The following is a 19,546-nucleotide window of genomic DNA, read 5'->3' as shown; positions in this document are numbered from 1 at the left end:
CACTCAAGATACTAGTTTCCATGTACCATTCCCACTAAAAGGAACCAGGGCTCTTGAAAAAAAAAAAGCCTGATTCCAGGGCAAAGGCAGAGGAAAAGAGCCTGGAATATCTTGTTTGCTCAAAAATTAATCCAAACTCCTACTTGCCAAATATGAAACAGACTGCCAAAGTACACAAAGGAGAGGTAGATGTGGCTCAAGCGATTAAACACCTGCTTCCCACATAGGAGGTCCCAGGTTCAGTCCTTGGTGCCTCTAAACAAAAAACAAAAAAACAACAGGGAAGCAGCTGTGGCTCAATCAGCTGGGCTCCCATCTACCATATGGGAGGCCCTGGATTCGTGTCCCAGGGCCTCCTTGTGAAGGCAGGCTCGCCCGCACGATGCAGAGTGCTGCCCAGCCCGCAAGCACAGCAGAGAGCCACCCAGCCCGCAAGCACCACGGAGAGCAGACTCAGCAAGGTGACACAACAAAAGGGAGACAAGTAAAAATACAGGAGTGCGCAGTGTATGGACACAGAGAGCAGAAAACAAGCAAGCCACAAGGGGGGTGGAAAATAAAAATAAATACAGGCGCAGAGAAGAATGCACAGTGAATGGACACAGAGCAGACAGCAAGCAAGCCCAAGGGGGTAGGAAGGAATAAAAAACAACAAGCAAACAAATGAAAAAACCAACTCAGGCAAGCCACTGAGCCCCAGCTCTTCACATACAAGGTCCTGGGTTCAATGCTCAGTCACTACACCTCAAAAAAAAAAGTAAAAACTCCATGAATCTATTTTTCTTATCAAGCAAAAAACAAAACTGAAGTCCTCACTCATCAGTATAAGGCCTCCCAGAGTCAACAGTAAACACAGAGCAGAGAAAGTGGCAGGGGGAGGGGGGGGATTCACAGGTGCCAAGAAAGTAACAATTTTGAAAACTAAAGGTGCAATAGAAGCCCTCTATCTGATCCAAAAGACATTCAGCAGAAACCACACTCATAAAGCATCCCTAGCTTCCAGGTCGTTTCTTTAAAATGGAGCAAGAATTTATTTAAAGATAAACTGTGATGAAATCTCAGCACAGAATTCTTCTAGATTTTATGACTTTTTCTCCAATCCTTTGAAGTTCTCTCTCACCTAAACTGTGGGCAATTTTTTAGCATCTCACTTCTATCCAAACGTGTACTAGGCAAAATTCTAAGATGGCCCTTTAGATCCTCATCTCCTGATGGGCACACCCTCCATAATCCCCTCCCCCAGTGTGGGTGGACTGTGACTATGAAATTTCACATTCATGATTAGATTTGATATCCTCATATAGCAGAAGTGAAGGAATTTTGCACATGTAACTAAGGTCCCAAATCAGTTCATTTTTAGTAAACCGAAAAGGAGATTTTCCTGGGTGGCCCAATGAAAAATGAAAGTCCTTTAAAGAGTTACAGGGACTCCTCCTGTGAAGAGAGCCTTTCCTGCCAGCCTTGAAGGAACCAGCAGCCATGCTGTGAATGACCTATGGACAGAGGCAGATCTAGAACTGAGGGCTTCAGCCCTTCACCCACCAGCAGTTATATTACGCCAACAACCTGAATGAGCTTGGATGAGGACGCAGAGCTCCAGCTGGAAACATAGCCTGGGCGACACTTTGAGTGCAGCCCAGTGAGTACAGAGCAGAGAACCCAGCTACAGCAAGCCTAGACTCCTGACCCACAGAAACTGTGAGATTACAAATGCGTGTTGTACTAAGCTGAAAAATTTGTAGTTAGTGACTTGTTGCATGGCAGTAGAAAATTAACACAGCATTCAACTAGGTTCTGTAGAATTAAGAGCTTTCTTTCAACACTCACAACTGTTCATATCACTAACAAAATAACTGGCATTAACACACTTGGGACCTAAAAATGAAAAATAAAAAATAAAAAAAGCCATAGGTATCAACTAGCAGAGAAGAAAAACTCTTCTTTCTAAAGAGTGAACCAGGGCATTCAGGGCCCCGGAGGTTTTAATGAGGGAATGTAAAGGACTGGCTCATCTGCTTATTCATAAGAGAAGGGCAACAAGAAGCTACTGCTGTGGTTCAGCCCAATCCCTGCACCCCAGTGGCAGTGCATACAAGGCTGGGACACAAACAGAGCCAAAGAGTCTGCTGTATGCTCCAGAAGTTATGTGTCATCTTTAGGCACTAAAGGAAAGGAATGATCTATGCCTCAAAGTAGTAACTAAGTACCAATTTAATGGATGGAGAGAAAGGAGGATGAAAATAGAAACTAGAAAATGAATTTGGAGCCTATTGCCAAGAGTCCAAAAAAAAACAAGGGATGAGAGCCTAAATAGACACAGAGAGTAGGGATTTAAGATCATGTGACAGATCAGACATGAAGGATAAAAAGGATAGGAAACAGACTAGGAATTGAGAGAAAATTAACTTAAGTTTTAACCAGAGATTTGCACTAACTACTGAACATAAACATAGAGAGACCCCACTTCCCACCCCTAAACACAAAAGCTGGAAATAAAAATCCAGATTTTAGCATAGAATTCAGGAGTAGAAATTTAAATCTGGAAGTCATTATCCAATGAGTTCCACATAATGGTCTGCAGAATATGCCAATGCCCAGGAAAGTGGGTAGAATAGGGTGCACCCAAGTCCTCAAGCGTGCCTGACACTGGGATTACCCAAGAGCAGTTAAATACCCTGTATGGCTGCATCCAGTCATCAGTATTTTTCAAAGTCCCTCAGGTGCAGCCAAGTTTGACAAAATTAGTTTCACAGCCATTTAAAAGAAGTGAGAAAAAGAGTCAAAAGATGAAAACTTTCAAGAGGCCAAGGAAGAACCCCAGATGAGGAGACAAGAAGTAGTACTATAGCCTATTCTTTTGTCACCTGGATGGTACTAGGAGGGAAGGGATAGGACAGAAGGTTTGTGGAGTGATAAAGAATGATTTTTGGAAAGTGGAGACTTGATGCATAAGCAGCCAGTGGAAACTGGAAGGTTTGGGGGTTTTTTTTGTTTTGTTTTTATTTTTTTAAAAGATTTATTATATTTCTCCCCCCACCCCCATCATTGTTTACACTCGCTGCCTGCTCTCTGTGTCCATTTGTTGTGTGCTCATCTTCTTTTTATGAGGCACCAGGAACAGAACCCAGGACCTCCCATGTGGTAGACCAGCACCCAACTGCTTTGGCCACATCTGCTGCCCGAAATTGGAGGTTTTGAAGGACACATATGGAAACCAGGCATGGATTCAATTAAGACAACTCCAAGAACAGGGGTTCAGATCTTAAAGGAATTCAGAGGAAAGAGGAATATTACTAAGATAATAAAGCAAAGCAATCTTTGTGGAGGAGGGTCTAGAAACAGGTGGACTGTCAACAGGCAGAAGTGAAGCCCAGTGGGAGAGCACTCCAGGAAGATACTGGGAGAGGTACAAAGGATCTTGAAGAGAAAAAAGCCAGGGAATAAATGGAAAATATTCATGACATTGATAGGAACAGAGAATTGTAAAGGAGATAAAGTAAAAATCCCTTTAATTTGTAAGTTAAGATTATTGTACTAGTGTTTATAATTAGCTCATTAGCAACTAACTTACATAAAGGTTCCCAATGGGTGAAAATATAGGTCTTTAAATTTTCTTCAGTTTGTTTGGTACAGGACCCAGATGCTTATAATTAGTAGTACTTATGACTCTTTTCCAATTTGCTCTCACATTCTTATCTCAACCTTTGAAATGTCATAGCACATAAAGGCATTCATCCTCAAAAGAATCCACCAAGGCGAGCAGTAAAAGGCTCATTTTGGAAGTCAGTAAACTGAAGCTTAAAGGCTCGATTACTTGACCAAGGCTCACATGACACTGAGGTTGTCTGAGGTAGGGGGAAAGACCTAACTTTGGAAGTTGGGGCTTTTTCTTGGTCCTGAAGAAAAAGACTTACCCAGTACCTAGTGAAGACAGGAAAACATATAAATTCCAAAGAATTTTAAAAACAGGTTTCTCTAACAAATGGAAAGGCCACACAAAAACATAAAATACACCTGTTTGAAGACATCAGCGAATTATCAAGACAATGAAGAAAGTGCAAACTTAAGACTCGAGAGAGGGAAAAAGCAGCAAAAAAGCAGAAAGAGAACATAAGGCAGTTTTCCCCACAGAAGCACAGGACAACCCTCCTCAGTCAAGAAACTGAGTAGAGATTCAACAGATTCTCTGGACTAGGAGAGACAAGGCTGGAGTTCAGGCCTGGGGTGGAAGCCTGGTACACCTCCAAGGGCTGCCAACAGCAGCACAGGTGAGCTGGAAATAGACCAGCCTTCACAGGGAATGAACCCAATTATGAATGATCTCAATCCCTAGCTGGACTGCAGTGATCTGGGATTGCAAGTGCCCCTACCCTAGGTAAATAATCTCTCGAGGAATAGTCTCAAATTATCAGAACCTCAAATCATCACCACAATTGTTCGATGTTAGGAACTCCAACTGAAAATTTTTAAGAATTAAAAATTAAAAAAAAAAAAAAGACAAAAGAAACAGACCAAAAGAAGATTCAGAAAACAGAAATATAGATATAGACTTTGTCCTAAAAGGAGAGCCTGAGGAATGGATTATAGCATTTGGGAAATACCAGCCCAGAGCAGTGAGGGGAGAAGGGAAAGGGGAAAAGGGGGAAGTGGGACAAGGAAACATATGAAACAACATTATACAATGTTACTGCCAACACTGGCAAACTACAGCCTACAAGGCAAATCTGGCCTGACACTTGTATGGTACACAAGCTAAGAATGGTTTTTACAATTATTTTTATATAAGGGATATAAAAAATTTTAAAATAATAAAAAGAAAAATAAAATTTCATGACACATGAAAATTTTATGGCATTCAAATTTCAGTGTCCATATATAAAGTTTTATTAGCACACAGCTCACTCTTCCTTTATATGTGGTTGGTGGCTGCTTTCACACTACAATGCCAGAGGTGAGCAATTGTTACAAAGCACATGTCCTGCAAAGGTATTTACAACCTGGCCCTTTAAAGAAAAAGTTTGCAAAATGCTGTTACTGCCCTGGACACCACCTCACAATAAGCTACAGAGTTACAACAGCTTGCTCAGAAGGCCCATTCCCTAAGCTTATGGGACTTTTCCAGAAGGTCCCAAGGAGAAATCACATTACAGAACAATTCAAAAGGGAACGGGGAGGGATTTTAAAATCCAGTCCCCTCACCTCTTCTTGCCAGTAGGTGAATGTTGACCCCATGGGGAACTAGCTCCCATCCACCCCTCCCCACCAGGCTATATCGCCTAGCTGCTTTGTAGACACTCAGGAAGCCATCACCCAACCCACACCCTGCTGTGTGACATCACATTTGAGCCTGGAAGTGGAAAGTACAACCAAGTGGGTGAGAAGTGGGTAAGGAAGTAGATGTCAACTGAGGAGTAAGAGAGACATCATTGAGGGATCTCAGGGGTACACAAAGTTTGTAAACACACTTTTAAAATAATTACCTTTATTACTTTCAAGCAATTGAAAGATCAGACTAAAAATGTCAACAGAAAAGGAAACTAAAAAAAGTATCAAGTGTGGCAGTTAAATGAGTTAAATAAACTGTCAAAATTAAACATTTAAAACAGCTGTATCTTACTATATATACTTACACCCCAATAAAGTTGATTTTTTTTAAAAAAGAATGTAAATTCTATAAGTAAAAACTATAATATCTAAAATTAAGAACTCAATGGATGGAATTAAAAGCATATTAGGGGATTTATCCCAGATATGCAAAGGTCGTTCAACATAACAAAATCAATTACCATAATATACATGCTAACTAAAAGAAGAAACACTCCATCATTTCAATTGATACAGAAAAGGCATCTGACAAAATTCAGCATCCCTTCCTGATAAAAACACTCAGAAAACTAAGAACAGAAGAAAATACCCTTAACAAGGGAAAAAGCATATACGAAAAACCTACAGCAAACATCATATTCAATGGTGAAAGACTGGAAGTTTTACCGCTAAGGCCAAGAACAAGAAAAAGATGCCCACTGCCACCACTGTTATTCAACATGATTCTGGAAATTCTAACCAGAGTAGTTAGGCAAGAAAAAGATATATAAGGCATTCAAATAGGAAAGAAAGAAGTAAAGTTTTCCCCATTTGCAATTGTGAGATTCTTTACATAGAGAATCCTGAAAAATCCATAACAAAGCTCCTAAAGTTAATAAATGAATTCAGCTAAGTGGCAAGATACAACACCAATACCCAAAAATCAGTGTTTCTATACTCTAGTAACGAATAATCTGAAGAGGAAATCAAGAAAAAAATCCGTTTATAGTATCAACCGAAAGAATCAAATATCTAGGCATAAATTTAAACAAGGAGGTAAAGGACTTGTACATGGAAAAGTACAAAACAATGTGAAAGAAATTTAAAAAGAACTAAATAAGGGAAACGGACTTTGGCCCAGTGGTTAGGGCGTCCGTCTACCATATGGGAGGTCCGCGGTTCAAACCCCGGGCCTCCTTGACCCGTGTGGAGCTGGCCATGCGCAGTGCTGATGCGCGCAAGGAGTGCCGTGCCACGCAAGGGTGTCCCCCACGTGGGGGAGCCCCACGCGCAAGGAGTGCGCCCGTGAGGAAAGCCGCCCAGCGTGAAAAGAAAGAGCAGCCTGCCCAGGAATGGCGCCGCCCACACTTCCCGTGCCGCTGACGACAACAGAAGTGGGTGCCGCTGAGGACAACAGAAGCGGACAAAGAAACAAGACGCAGCAAACAGACACCAAGAACAGACAACCAGGGGAGGGGGGGAAATTAAATAAAAAAAAAAAAAAAAAAAAAAGAACTAAATAAATGGACAGACATTCCATGTTCATGGATTAAAAGACTAAATGGAAAACTAAATATTAAAATGTTTAATATTTAATCTTCCTGCCCAAAACATTCTACAGATTAGATGTAATCAATATTCCAACAGACTTCTTCGAAGAAATGTAAAACCAATCATCAAATTCATATTGAGGGAAGAGGATTTGGCTCAAATGATAGAGCTTCCGCCTACCATATAGAAGGACCTGGATTCAATCCCTGGGGCCTCCTGGTGAAAAAGAAGAGAAAGCATGCTGCACAGCAAGCCAGTGGCCGCGCAAGTGCCTGTGTGGTGAGCCAGTGCCCACATGGTGAGGAGTGCCCCACAAAAGTGAGTCACACAGCAAGATATGATGCATCAAAAGAGAGACAAGGGGAGACTCAAGGTGAAGCACAGCAGAAACTCAGAACTGAGGTGGCACAACTGACAGGGAACCTCTCTCCCCATCAGAGGTCTCCAGAATCGAATCCCGGTGAATCCTAGAGGAGAGAAAATGAGAAGACAGCACAGACAGCAAAAACAACAAGGGGGGGTGATAAATAAACCTTTAAAAAAAATTCATATGGAAAGAAGAAAAAAAAATTCATATGGAAGGGTAAGCAACCCTGAATTGCCAAAATTATCTTGAAGAACAGAATTGGGGACTTTACACTTTCTGGTTTTAAAACACATTACAAAGCTACAGTAATCAAAACAGTATGGTAACAGGTAAAGGGACAGATGTATAGACCAACTTGATAGAATTGAGAGTTCAAAAATAAACATTCACGGGAAACGGACTTTGGCCCAGTGGTTAGGGTGTCCGTCTACCACATGGGAGGTCCGCGGTTCAAGCCCCGGGCCTCCTTGACCCGTGTGGAGCTGGCCCATGCGCAGTGCTGATGCGCGCAAGGAGTGCCATGCCACACAGGGGTGTTCCCCGCGTAGGGGAGCCCCACGCGCAAGGAGTGCACCCATAAGGAGAGCCGCCCAGCGCGAAGGAGGGAGCAGCCTGCCGAGGAACGGCGCCGCCCACATTTCCCGTGCCGCTGACGACAACAGAAGCGGACAAAGAAACAAGACGCAGCAAAAAGACACAGAAAACAGACAACCGGGGGAGGGGAGGGGAATTAAATAAATAAAAATAAATCTTTAAAAATAAATAAATAAATAAACATTCACATCTATGGACAAGACAAAGATGCCAAGTCCACTCAGTAGGGAAAGAACAGGCTCAACAATAAATAGTGCTGGGAGAACTGGGTAGCCATATGAAAAAGACTGAAGATACACTCCTATTCACACCAATAGCAAAATCAACTCAAAACGGATCAAAGAAATAAAACTATATAAAACCCCTAGAAGAAAACATAAGGAAACATCTTCAGGGCCTTGTGGTAGACAGTGATTTTTTTAGACTTTATGCCAAAGTCACAAGCAACAAAAGAAAAAATAACAAATGGGACTACAACAAAATAAAAACCTTTTGAGGGAGCAGACATAGCTAAAGTGGTTGAGTGCCTGCTTCCCATATACAATGTCCTGGGTTCAATCCCCAGTACCTCCTAAAAACAAATGAAAAAAGCAATTCTCATTTGGGAGCAGATATAGCTCAGAGATTGAGCACCTGCTTCCCACGTACAAGGTCTCAGGTTCAATCCCCGGTATCTCCTAAAAACATACAAACGAAAAAACCAACTCTCATTGGAGAGCAGAGATAACTCAATGGCTGAGTACCTGCTTCCCATGAATGAGGTCCTGGGCTCATTTCCTACTACCTCCTTTAAAAAAAAAATCCTTTTATGGGGATTAAAGGATTTCATCAAGAAAGTAAAAAGACAACTAGAGAATGGGAGAAGATATTTGGAAACTATCTAAAAACAGTCTAGTATCCAGAATTTACAAATTAAAAAAAAACACTTCTAAAACTCAACAAGACACATGAACCAATTAAAAACCAGGCAAAGGACTTGACTAACCATTGTTCCAAAGATATACAAATGGCGAATAAGCACATGAAAAGATCCTCAAAGTCATTAGCCACTAGAGAAATGAAAATTAAAACCACAAGGACAGAGTGCGGATATGGCTCAAGCAACCACTTGTGAGCGCCTGCTTCCCACGTGGGAGGTCCCAGGTTTGGTTCCCTGTCCCTCCTAGAACAAGGACAGATAACAAGCAAACAAACAAAAAAAAACAACTCAGGGGAGCTGATGTGGCTTAGCAGTTGAGTGCCAGCTTCCCACACGCAAGGTCCCAGGTTCAATCCTCAGTCCCAGTACCTAAAAAAAAAAAAAAAAATACACAAGGAGATATCATCTCATACCCACTAGAAGAGCTACTATTTAAAAAAGTAGAAATCAACTCATGCTGGAGAGGATGTGGAGAAATAGGAATATTTATACATTGTTGGTAGAAATGCAAAATGGTACAGGCAATGTGGAAAACAGGATGGTAGGTCTTCAGAAAATTGAGGATAGATTTACCATATAATGCAATTCCACTTCTAAGACTGAAAGCAGGGACCTGAACAGACATTTGTACACCATGGTTCATAGCAGGATTATTCACAATTGCCAACAGGTAGAATCCACCCAAGTGTCCATCAACATGAATGGATAAACAATACAATGGAACATTATTTGGCCATAAAAAGGAATAAAGTTCTGATGCATACTACAACATGGATGAACCCTGAAGACATCATGCTGAGTGAAATAAGCCAGACCAGATAAAAAAGGACAAATATTGCTTATTTCACTTATATCAAATATGCAGAATAAGCATATTCATGAAATCAGAAAATAGAATACAGGTTACCAGGGGCCAAGTAGGGAAGGGGAATGGGGAGTCAATGCCCAATTGTTACTGAGTTCTGTTTGCGGTGATGGGAAAGTTTTGGCAATGGATGATGAACATGAAGGCACAACTCTGTATGTAATTAACACCAAAAAAATGGATATTTAAAAAGGGAAAAAAAGAAATTTTATGTCATGTATAATTAACCACACACACAAATCCATAGAACTGAACAACACAATGTAAACAGTGTGCTAGAGTTAATAGCATAATTATAATATTGTTTCATGAACTGTAACAAAAGTGCCATACTAATACAAAATATTAATAATAGTGAAAATGGTGTATGTTAGAATGAGATCTATGAGAACCTTGTATTTCCTTTATGATGTTTCTGTAAACCTACACATGCTCTATTAAAATGTTAATTTATATATGCTGCAGAATAAAAATAAAGTCAAAGTTAAAAAAATAAAAAGCAGAATGGAAAGGACCTATATTTCTGCCCATGAAAGACTAACCTATAGGAATTACTTGTTTGCTATTACGAACCAGGCAGAATATATCAAATACTTGTTTTCAAACACTGGACAACAGACCACAGAGGACTGTGATCACTAGAGAAGGGACACAAATGAAGTAAGCCCTACAACTACATGAGCTTATTGGCTGGAGTCAGCTTCCAGGATGCAGCACAGGAAACGGGAACTCAAATAGAGCCCAAAGGTCTTGCTGAGTTAAGGAGACAGGCTACAGAGAGGCCAAAGTGAAAAGAATATAGGAGAGGAGGGAGGTGCACAAAAGCAAGCTCTGAAGATGGGCAAAGGGGACCCCTTTAGTCTTTGGCTGAGTGCTGATCTTGGCACAAGTCAAGAAAACCACACAAGACTAGGGAAACAAGCATTAGAAAAGAGTAGACAGAATAATCCCCAGGATTCACAGTTTGGGCATAGCTTGTGTCCCCACGAACCAGAGTGGAAAGACCTCCTAACATACCACGCATCAGGTGTAGTCCTAAGAAGGGTATTCTCCTCATAATGTGGATAAATTAGCCTTAGACTAATAGTTGTAGTGGATCAGCCCTGGCAAACCAAAGGACAAAGTCTTGAAAAGACCAAACTGATCCCAAGTAACCTGCATACATGCCAGAACAAAACAGACACTCTAAAGAAAAATAACAAAATCCAGCACAAAACATAATATTGATAACATCCAGCGTTCAATCAAAAATTACCAGGCATGCAAACATGAGCCACAGTCAGAAAAATCAGTCAACAGAAACAGATCCAGACATGACAAAGATGATTAAATTAGCAGACAAGGACATTAAAAAGAGCAATTATAGATATGTTCAATATGCTCCATATATAGAGAGAAACAACACAAGAAAGGATGAAATGGAAGATATTAAAAGGATCCAAACAGAACCTCTAGAGATGAAAATACAGCATACAAAATGAAAACCTCAATGGACAGGATTTGCATCCATTATATATAGTTATATACTTGTCAGTTTCTAAAATGTCTAAGCATAAAGCTTCTACATGTTATGCTCTCTTCCTTTTAATACTTATTTAGTCTCAGTTCTACACATAGCTATAGGTTTGATGTCAACCAGCAGACCTTATGTCAACCCACAGTCATTCATCTAAAGCTCCTTCTCTAGCAGATTCCTTAGCAGGGCTCATCAAAACATTAATTCCTGAGTTCTTGCTCACTGATAAATTTGTGTCCTTTTCACCTGAAAAGTCAGGTTTTGCTAGAATATCAAGAAATAGATATTCTTGGTTCATACTTTCTTTCCTTGGGTGCCTTAAACATTTCATTCCACTGTCTACTGGCATAAAGCACTGTTATCAAAGTTTGATGGTAAACTCATTTTCTTTCCTTTATATCTATTACAACTATTATTAGTCTTTTCCAATTACCGAAACTAAAAGTTGGTTCTCTAAGACAGACTAAAAAAAATTTATAAACCCGGCAAATTAATCCAAAATATAGAGAAAGTATAAGTAACCAGAATCATGAATTAAAAAAATGAACAGATCCTTCAGACACAAAAGGGATCACAAAAAGTCAATATGGGGAAGCAGACTCGGCCCAATGGATAGGGCATCGCCTACCACATGGGAGGTCCACGGTTCAAACCCCGGCCCCCCTGACCCATGTGAAGCTGGCCCATGTGCAGTGCTGATGCACGCAAGGAGTGCCCTGCCACGCAGGGGTGTCCCCCGCGTAGGGGAGCCCCACATACAAGGAGTGCGCCCGTAAGGAGAGCCGCCCAGCGTGAAAGGAAGTGCAGCCTGCCCAAGAATGGCACCGGACACAGGGAGAGCTGACACAACAAGATGACGCAACAAGGGGAAACAGATTCCTGGTGCCACTGATAAGGATGGAAGCGGTCACAGAGGAGTGCATAGCGAATTGACACAGAGAGCAGACAACGGGGGGGAGGGGGGAGAGAAAAAAATCTTAAAAAATAAATAAATACAGACACACAGAGGAACACACAGCAAATGGACACAGAGAGCAGACAGCAAGCAAGCCACAAGGCAGAGAGATAAAAATGAATGAATGAATGAATGAATAAATGACCAAAAAAAAGTCAATATGAACTATTTTACTCTACCAAATTTGAAACTTAAAGAGTTATTTGCTAGATAGAAATTTTGAACCAAGTCTTGAAAAATTGTACCTATGGCAGAGAAGAGAAAGGAGGATCAAAAAGCACAAAAGGAATTAACATGGGGAGAGAAGAGTTGGTATCCTCCTCTAGACTCCCAGTACTATTTGCCTCCACAAGGGTACTCATCCTTGGTAGTTATATTCTATTTATGTAATATCATTCTTGTCCTCCACTAACCCATAAACTAGCATTCTTTCAAGGTCAAAACTTGTGTTTTATTCATCTCTGTAGTTCAGTAACACACCATCTTGATTCTGGGCCAGGCATTAATCTTTGGTTTAAAAAAAAAAAAGACTAGAAGCGGTATCAGCTCTCACAGAACTCAATGGCACAGTAAATAATGGCTGGCTAGCTCTATGTACTACTAACAGTTTATTTCACATCACATTATCCCTGTATAAGTGTCTGTCCTCCCACCTGGTCTATGGGTGCCTTTTGGGCAAGGTCTGTTTCTCATCTTCATCTTTCTGATACTTAACAGAGAGAAGTTACATTTTCAAGAAATGTTTTCAAAATAAATTATTCTATTTTTAAGTGACAGTATTCAAAATTGATTTTTTTACCCCTCTTTAAGCCTTTATAATTCCTGAAAACATAGTGATGCTCAAGTAGCCTTAACCTCACTAACATGAACTGATTAACAATTAAAAGATAATTAGCATTCTATAAAACAATCTAGTTACTCCCAGTTTAAGAAATGAAAATTAGGAATATGCACACACTTGCTTAAAAGCACTTGAAACTAATTAAAAGCACAAAGTTAAAAGTTGTAAAGAAAAACACAATATTCAAAATATAAATTATTCTCACATTAAAACAGGACAATTAGTTGTTTTACTGTAGGGTACATTTGAAAACTACTAAAATTATGTATTTTAAATTGGAAAATCTCAATATTTTACAGTATATTCAGTTATGGAATTTTAATTAATCTTGTGGTAAGTTACACAAAACTATATGTTGCTTTTCTTTTCACTCTCATTCAATTCCTCCATGAAAGAAAAGTGAGGTGCTGAAAAGTACCAATTGAAAACATCAATCATTACTGAAAAAAGATGAGGCATTTGCTTTTGTTTTTTCTTAAATTGAAATAATATAGAGTAGAGCAAAGATTTTTTTGTTTTGTTTTGTTTTGTTTTAAAGATTTATTTTATTTCTCCCTACCCCCTCATAGTTTGCATTTGCTGTGTCCATGTGTTGTGTGCTGGTCTTCTCTTTCTAGGAGGCACCAAGAACCGAACCCAGGACCTCCCATGTGGGAGGGAGGTGCCTAATCACCTGAGCCATCTCCGCTCCCTACTTTGCTGCATCTCTCATTGTGTTTCCTCACTTTGTCTCTAGATTGCATCATCTTGTTCTGTCAGTTAACCATCTTACTCATCTTCTCCAGGAGGCACCGGGAACCAAACATGTCCCATATGGTAGGCAGGAGCTCAGTCGCCCAAGCCACATCCACTGTCCGAGCAAAATTTTAACGGGAAGATTTTGTTTTCATATGGACACAGGGACATCTATATTAACAATGCTACATAATACTTTGAATAAAAATGGCAAAATATCATATACCAGCTTATCAATCCCTCTTTTTAAACCATGCAATTTTGTGAACAAGTAGTTTTCATATTGAAGCAGCTGTACTTGTACACTAGGTAGTACAAATTACCCATATATACACAAAATCCCTTTACTTCTAAGTCACATCTATCAAATGCTTGTTAATCAGAAAATGTGAGAAGAGATCTTACCAAGATATTGATGGTAACATATTTTAATTTACTGATATTGCTAGCACAAAGTGACAGTATTTACATGAAATAATTCTAAGTTTAATTTTAAACACTAACTTTTACATTTAGTTCTTGTAAATTTGTGATTAGAAGAAGAGAAAAATGAACATCCCAAGTTTAACTAGTGATATACTCAACAACTTGGATGGACCTCAAGGGCATTATGCTGAGTGAACAAAGCCAATCTCAAAAGGTCACATATCCTATGACATTCTAAAAATGAAAAAATTATAGGATGGGGAAAGGAGATGTGGCTCAAGCAACTGGGCTCCCACCTACCACATAGGAGGTCTGTGGTTCAGTTCCCAGTGCCTCCTAAAGACGACAGTGAGCTGGCACAACAGTTAGGCAGGCAAGCTGACACAACAAAATGATGCAACGAGAGATACAAGAAGAAAAACATAATTAGAGGCACAAAAAAGCAGGGAACAGAGGTTCCCAGTGCCTCCCAAAGTGGACAAGCAGGTACAGTGAGCTGACGTGACAAGATAACGCAACAAGACAAGAGGAAAAACCTAACGAGATACAATAAAGCAGGGAAAGGAGGTGGCTTAAGTGATTAGGCACCTCCCTCTCACATCAGAGATCCAGGTTTCAGTTCCCACTGCCTCCTAAAGAAACAAAGAAGACAGACACATCAAGTGCAAACAACAAGGGGGTGGGGAGAGAGAAATAAAAATAATAAATTTTCAAATTTTAAAAAAATTATAGGATGGAAAACAGATTAGTGGTTGCAGGGGTTTAGGGATGCTGGGGAATAAGGAGGGAGAGTATGTAACTATAGAGGGGTAACAGGAAAGAGAGATTTGCTGTATCCTAACTGCAATGGTGGTTACACAGGTATATATGTGATAAAATGTCATTCAACTACATATACACATTGTACCAATGTCGACTTCCTGGTTTTGATATTGTTCTACAGTTAGATAAGATGTAACAACTGGGGGACTACTGGGGCAAATCCGGGTGAAGGGTACACAGTGCCTCTCTACACTATCTTTGCGATTTCCTGTGAGTCTTTCAAAATAAAAAGTTAAAAAAAAAAAGTTGGTTCATACATATCTAATTTCATGCTCCACTTCAAAGAAACCAAAAATAGAAACTGTAGGGAATTCATCTGAGTGTAGCTTATGCAAGAAAGAGCAGGATAACTCCCATTCTTGGACCCATACTCAAAGATATGGCCTTAGCCTTATATCAAGAGTGGTAAACGAACATGCATATATGTTTTATGAATAAAAGGCTTGGATTTTAAGTTATTATATACTACTTTTTACAGTTCCTTTTCTTAATTTACTTTTTGGTTAACTGGAAAACTACCAATCACATCAAAGAGGAGGACTTTTACTTATAAAATGGTGATGATGTAGCTAGCATCTCTTAAGCTCTGTATTTTATTTCCTCTTCAAGAAAGGAGTAGAAGAAATCATGGCAATTCAAGTGACTCCACACAACAATCAGAAAAGGGTGTTGGAAAATTTAAAGAAAAATATATATGTTAAAATCAAATATAGGCCTGGCATATACTGGGCACTTCACTAGAGACAAGGTCCTAGGCTGAAACATCTGACCACAAAAGTAAGCCCAAACCAAAAACAGAAAGTCTAGAATCAAGAAAGTCATAATGTTCTTTATGATATGCATATATTAAAAATTTTTCATAATATCCAAAAGTTTTTTCTTTCTAAAACTCACTAAAAATTTAAAGAACATTTCAAAAGTAAAAGTATCTATAGCAAACAAATTTACTATTCTATGACTAAGAAACATCTTTCTATCCCAAGTATTATTCATTAACCATTGGGCAATTCTGCCCCCAATATAAAGCCCCAAGTAAGGAATAGGGTACTTACCACTCCCGGTGGGAGAGGCATTCCCAAGAACATGGAGGTGAAAACCAGTCAGCACAAGGCTTTCATACTTTTGTATATGAAATATGCATTCATATTTCATATATAATAGGTATCTATGTCTAAGTAATTCCTTGGGAGAGGGGTTTTTAACCTTTCTGTTCCACGGACCCCTCTGCCAGTCAGATGAAAACCATGGACCCCTCACTAATTCCATACTACACTGTGTATTATTTAATAAATATATCACACCCACACTAACACATTCCCAAAAAAATAATATTTTTTTGAGTTGCAATTCAAGCTCATGGACCCCTTGTTTAGAAACCCTGCCTTAGGGTAACAACTACATTCATTTCTCACATTTAATAAGCAATGTTGAAGAAACTATATAAAATTAAGGTCACCAATCACTTTTTTCATGCTACTAAATAGCTCTGTTGCATGTAAAACATTTTTCCTCTGGTACACTATCCAAAACCTAGGTCTCCTCACTTATTCATAGGAGGACTTTGGAAGACTTTGTGAACAATACTGGAAATGTCTAAGAAGGATCAAGCTTTGTGTATTATACTGAATAAATCAAAAGTGAAATGACAAGCACTCCAAGGCTGATTCACTACACGCACTTAGCTCAGCATTAAACTGGTTTTAATTTAAGGTGCTAAAACTCATATTTTGAAGTAACTGAATTGTGAGTCCTGCAAAAAAAAAAACAAAACTATTTGGTAAACTTCTTTAACTAATTTCTCAAGACATATAAACACTAATATAAAAACAATTCTTAAAACGAGTTTGCCCAAATATCAAGATTTCAAAAGACATTACCCAAGATTACAGAAGAATTGCCTCTTCCCACTCCACTTTAAAAATACATAATTTAAAAAAAGTTATTGTAGGGAAGCAGATTTGGCTCAACTGATAGAGTGCCCGCCTACCATATGGGAGGTCCAGGGTTCAAACCCAGGGCCTCCTGACCCGTGTGGTGAGGGGCCCATGCACAGTGCTGATGTGTGCAAGGAGTGCCGTGCCACACCGGGGTGTCCCACACGTAGGGGGAGTCCCACGCGCAAGGAGTGCACCCTGTAAGGAGAGCCACCCCATATGAAAAAAAGTGCAGCCTGCCCAGGAGTGGGGCCGCACACACAGAGAGCTGACACAGCAAGATGACGCAACAAAAGGAAACATAGATTCCTGGTGCTGCTGACAAGAATGCAAGCAAACACAGAACACACAGCGAAAGGACACAGAGAGCAGACAACAGCGGGGAAGGGGAGAGAAATAAATCTTAAAAAAAAAAAAAAAGAAAAGAAAAAAAAAGTTATTGTTAAATGAAAGTGCTTAAATTTTAAAAGCCCAGAGTGACCACTCTGACAATTCTTTGTGTTCTGTCTTATCTCATATTATACCATTAATAACAATCCCATCATCCACAACACTGTTCTGAAAACTCATCTGCCTGCTTAACTACTAGTATCTTTTATCAATTCCTTACTACTCCATGACTTGATGAACAGCGATGTACCATGCAAGGTTTTTTTATATAGGGTAGATGATTTTAGAAATACTAAAAATGGTAAACCTCAGGTAGGAGGAAAAGAAAACACATTTATATGATAAAATTTTTCAGACTTCTTTTGCTGATGACATGGAGTTTCAAAAGTAGCTTTTCCAAATCATTTGCAAGAAAAATTAGCTTGGGGTAAAGGATAGTTTACAGCAATATAACTGTTATTACTGATTTAATAATTTTATCTTATTAAATCAAAACAATAGAGACTCTAAGGCCAACATTCTGTTTCCACTTGATCTTGATGTGAAAATCTGAGCACTCCTTTTTAAAGACCAGTCACAAATATAAAACAAACAGCTCATCTGAACAAACTCTTGTCTTTTCAACAATGCAAATATCAGATCCTATAAAATGAGTGAGTTTCTGCAGGACATAACATGTTAATCACTGCATGTCACATCTTCAATTTTCCCTTCATGGTTAACTGTACATCTCAAAAAACTATCACTGAACAGTCAACCAATATAAGGTATAAGAGTGATTCAGACTTCTTTAAAAGTAATAATAGGAAAAATTTGCGTAACTAGACCTCGAGCTTCTTGAAATTACAAATAGCTGTAATTATAACAACCTACCAAAAATAACCTATAAAAACCACTAAAAATAAATAAATAACCAACAAAAACAGCCACAAAAACTCAGACAATAAAAGGACGTACATTTTATGTTATGGGAAATAAGCCCGCTGGTACGATCCGATTTACACCCCGTGACATACCCTTAAAAAAAAGCCTTAACCAGAACTTGAAATCTGGAGGCAGGTACACACCAAGAAAAAGGAATATCAAAATCCCACCTGTATATCTGTTTTCAACCATTTGGAGTCAAGTCGAGCCTGGGCAGCCAGACAGAAAGAATCAGAGGGCATCTTTCCTCCAGTTTCCTCCCAGTTGTCAAACCTGCAAGCAAAACACAAAGAATGAAGATCCAAAGCTTTGTAAATTTTTAAAAAGCACCTCCCGCAAGGTTTAAAGCGGTAAAAAAGAAAAAGGAGGAGAGAAGTGGAGCGGGGAGAGAGGAAAGAGAGAGGACAGGGTGGGAGGAGAGAGGAAAAGAAAAGATGGAGACAGGGAGAAGGAATTCTTGTGCTTGCAGTGTAGGTAAGAGTCACACTCAGGATTCGTCCGATTTTCTGACTACGTTGGCAAGATCTTGGAATCGATGGTCACAGAAGACCTAATCACTTGTCATTTCCCTCCCTTACATTCACGGCACACACCCAGAGACGACAGAAAGCCCATCGTCTCAATGACACCATCAAGCATCTGCCGCTTGACCCCAGACCAGTGAGTGGTGCGTGAGGACAAGTCACCAAAATTCCCATCTGCAGACAAGCCCAAAACAATAATCACGTTAAAATGGGAGGGCTCCAGGAGCCGCGCGCCGCGGGAGGACCGTGCAGGCCCAGTTCCCGCCGCCGCGCCAACGCGTGCCCTCCCGCCGCCCTCCAGGTCCTGCCCCGCCAGGCCAGGCCCTCCCGCCGCCGCGGCCGCCACCCAGGGAGCGAGCACCTGACGCGCCACGGACCCAGCGCCTCGCTCGGGCGGTGCGAGCGAAGCACCCCGCCGCCGCTGCCTCAGCCGGCGCTAGAGACCCCAGCGCCTCCCGCGGCCCGGAGGAGAGGGCTGACGCGCAGGCCGCGCCCCGCCTCACAGCCAATCGCAACGACGCCGCTCCACAGGCTCAGCCAATGGTGAAGCGGAGTCCCCTCGCCCCGCCTCCCGACTCTTCTACTCGTCTAAGTCCTGCGGTCTGGGCCAACCGCAGGCTTCAGGAGGCGGGATTTCCGCCGCCGCACGCACGCACGCGCACTCGCACTCGCACGCACGCCAGCCCAGGCTTCCCTCTGTTCTTCAGAGCGTTTGAACAGCTGGCACAGGCCTCCGGACATGGTCACACTGCGGGGATCGATGGCGGTGCGGATGGGGTTGGCAAGACGGGCGCTGCCAGAGGCCGGGACGCAGTGCAGAAGCCGGCGAGGCACGGAATAGCAGCCGCCACACCGTCCCGGAGATCCCGGGCAGGACGG

The 19,546-nt window shown here is 40.7% G+C and overlaps 1 protein-coding gene across 3 annotated transcripts in view; it reads right to left on the bottom strand.

Moving 5' to 3' along the window:
- HERC2 (HECT and RLD domain containing E3 ubiquitin protein ligase 2) overlaps window positions 1–19,131 on the bottom strand; it is a 290,972-nt gene extending 271,841 nt beyond the window's left edge. For all 3 annotated transcript variants that reach the window (XM_058294806.1, XM_058294807.2, XM_058294808.1), the window contains exons 1-2: window positions 19,029–19,131; window positions 18,314–18,416 (exon numbers count right to left, since the gene is read on the bottom strand). In XM_058294806.1, the coding sequence (XP_058150789.1) occupies window positions 18,314–18,385 (72 nt within the window). In that variant the 5' untranslated portion in view covers window positions 18,386–18,416; window positions 19,029–19,131. The remainder of the gene's footprint in view (window positions 1–18,313; window positions 18,417–19,028) is intronic.
- Window positions 19,132–19,546: the final 415 nt, after the last annotated feature.

Source organism: Dasypus novemcinctus, chromosome 3 (genome assembly GCF_030445035.2).
Source record: "Dasypus novemcinctus isolate mDasNov1 chromosome 3, mDasNov1.1.hap2, whole genome shotgun sequence".
NCBI classification, from domain to species: Eukaryota; Metazoa; Chordata; class Mammalia; order Cingulata; family Dasypodidae; genus Dasypus; species Dasypus novemcinctus.
This window is presented reverse-complemented; position numbering and strand designations above follow the sequence as displayed.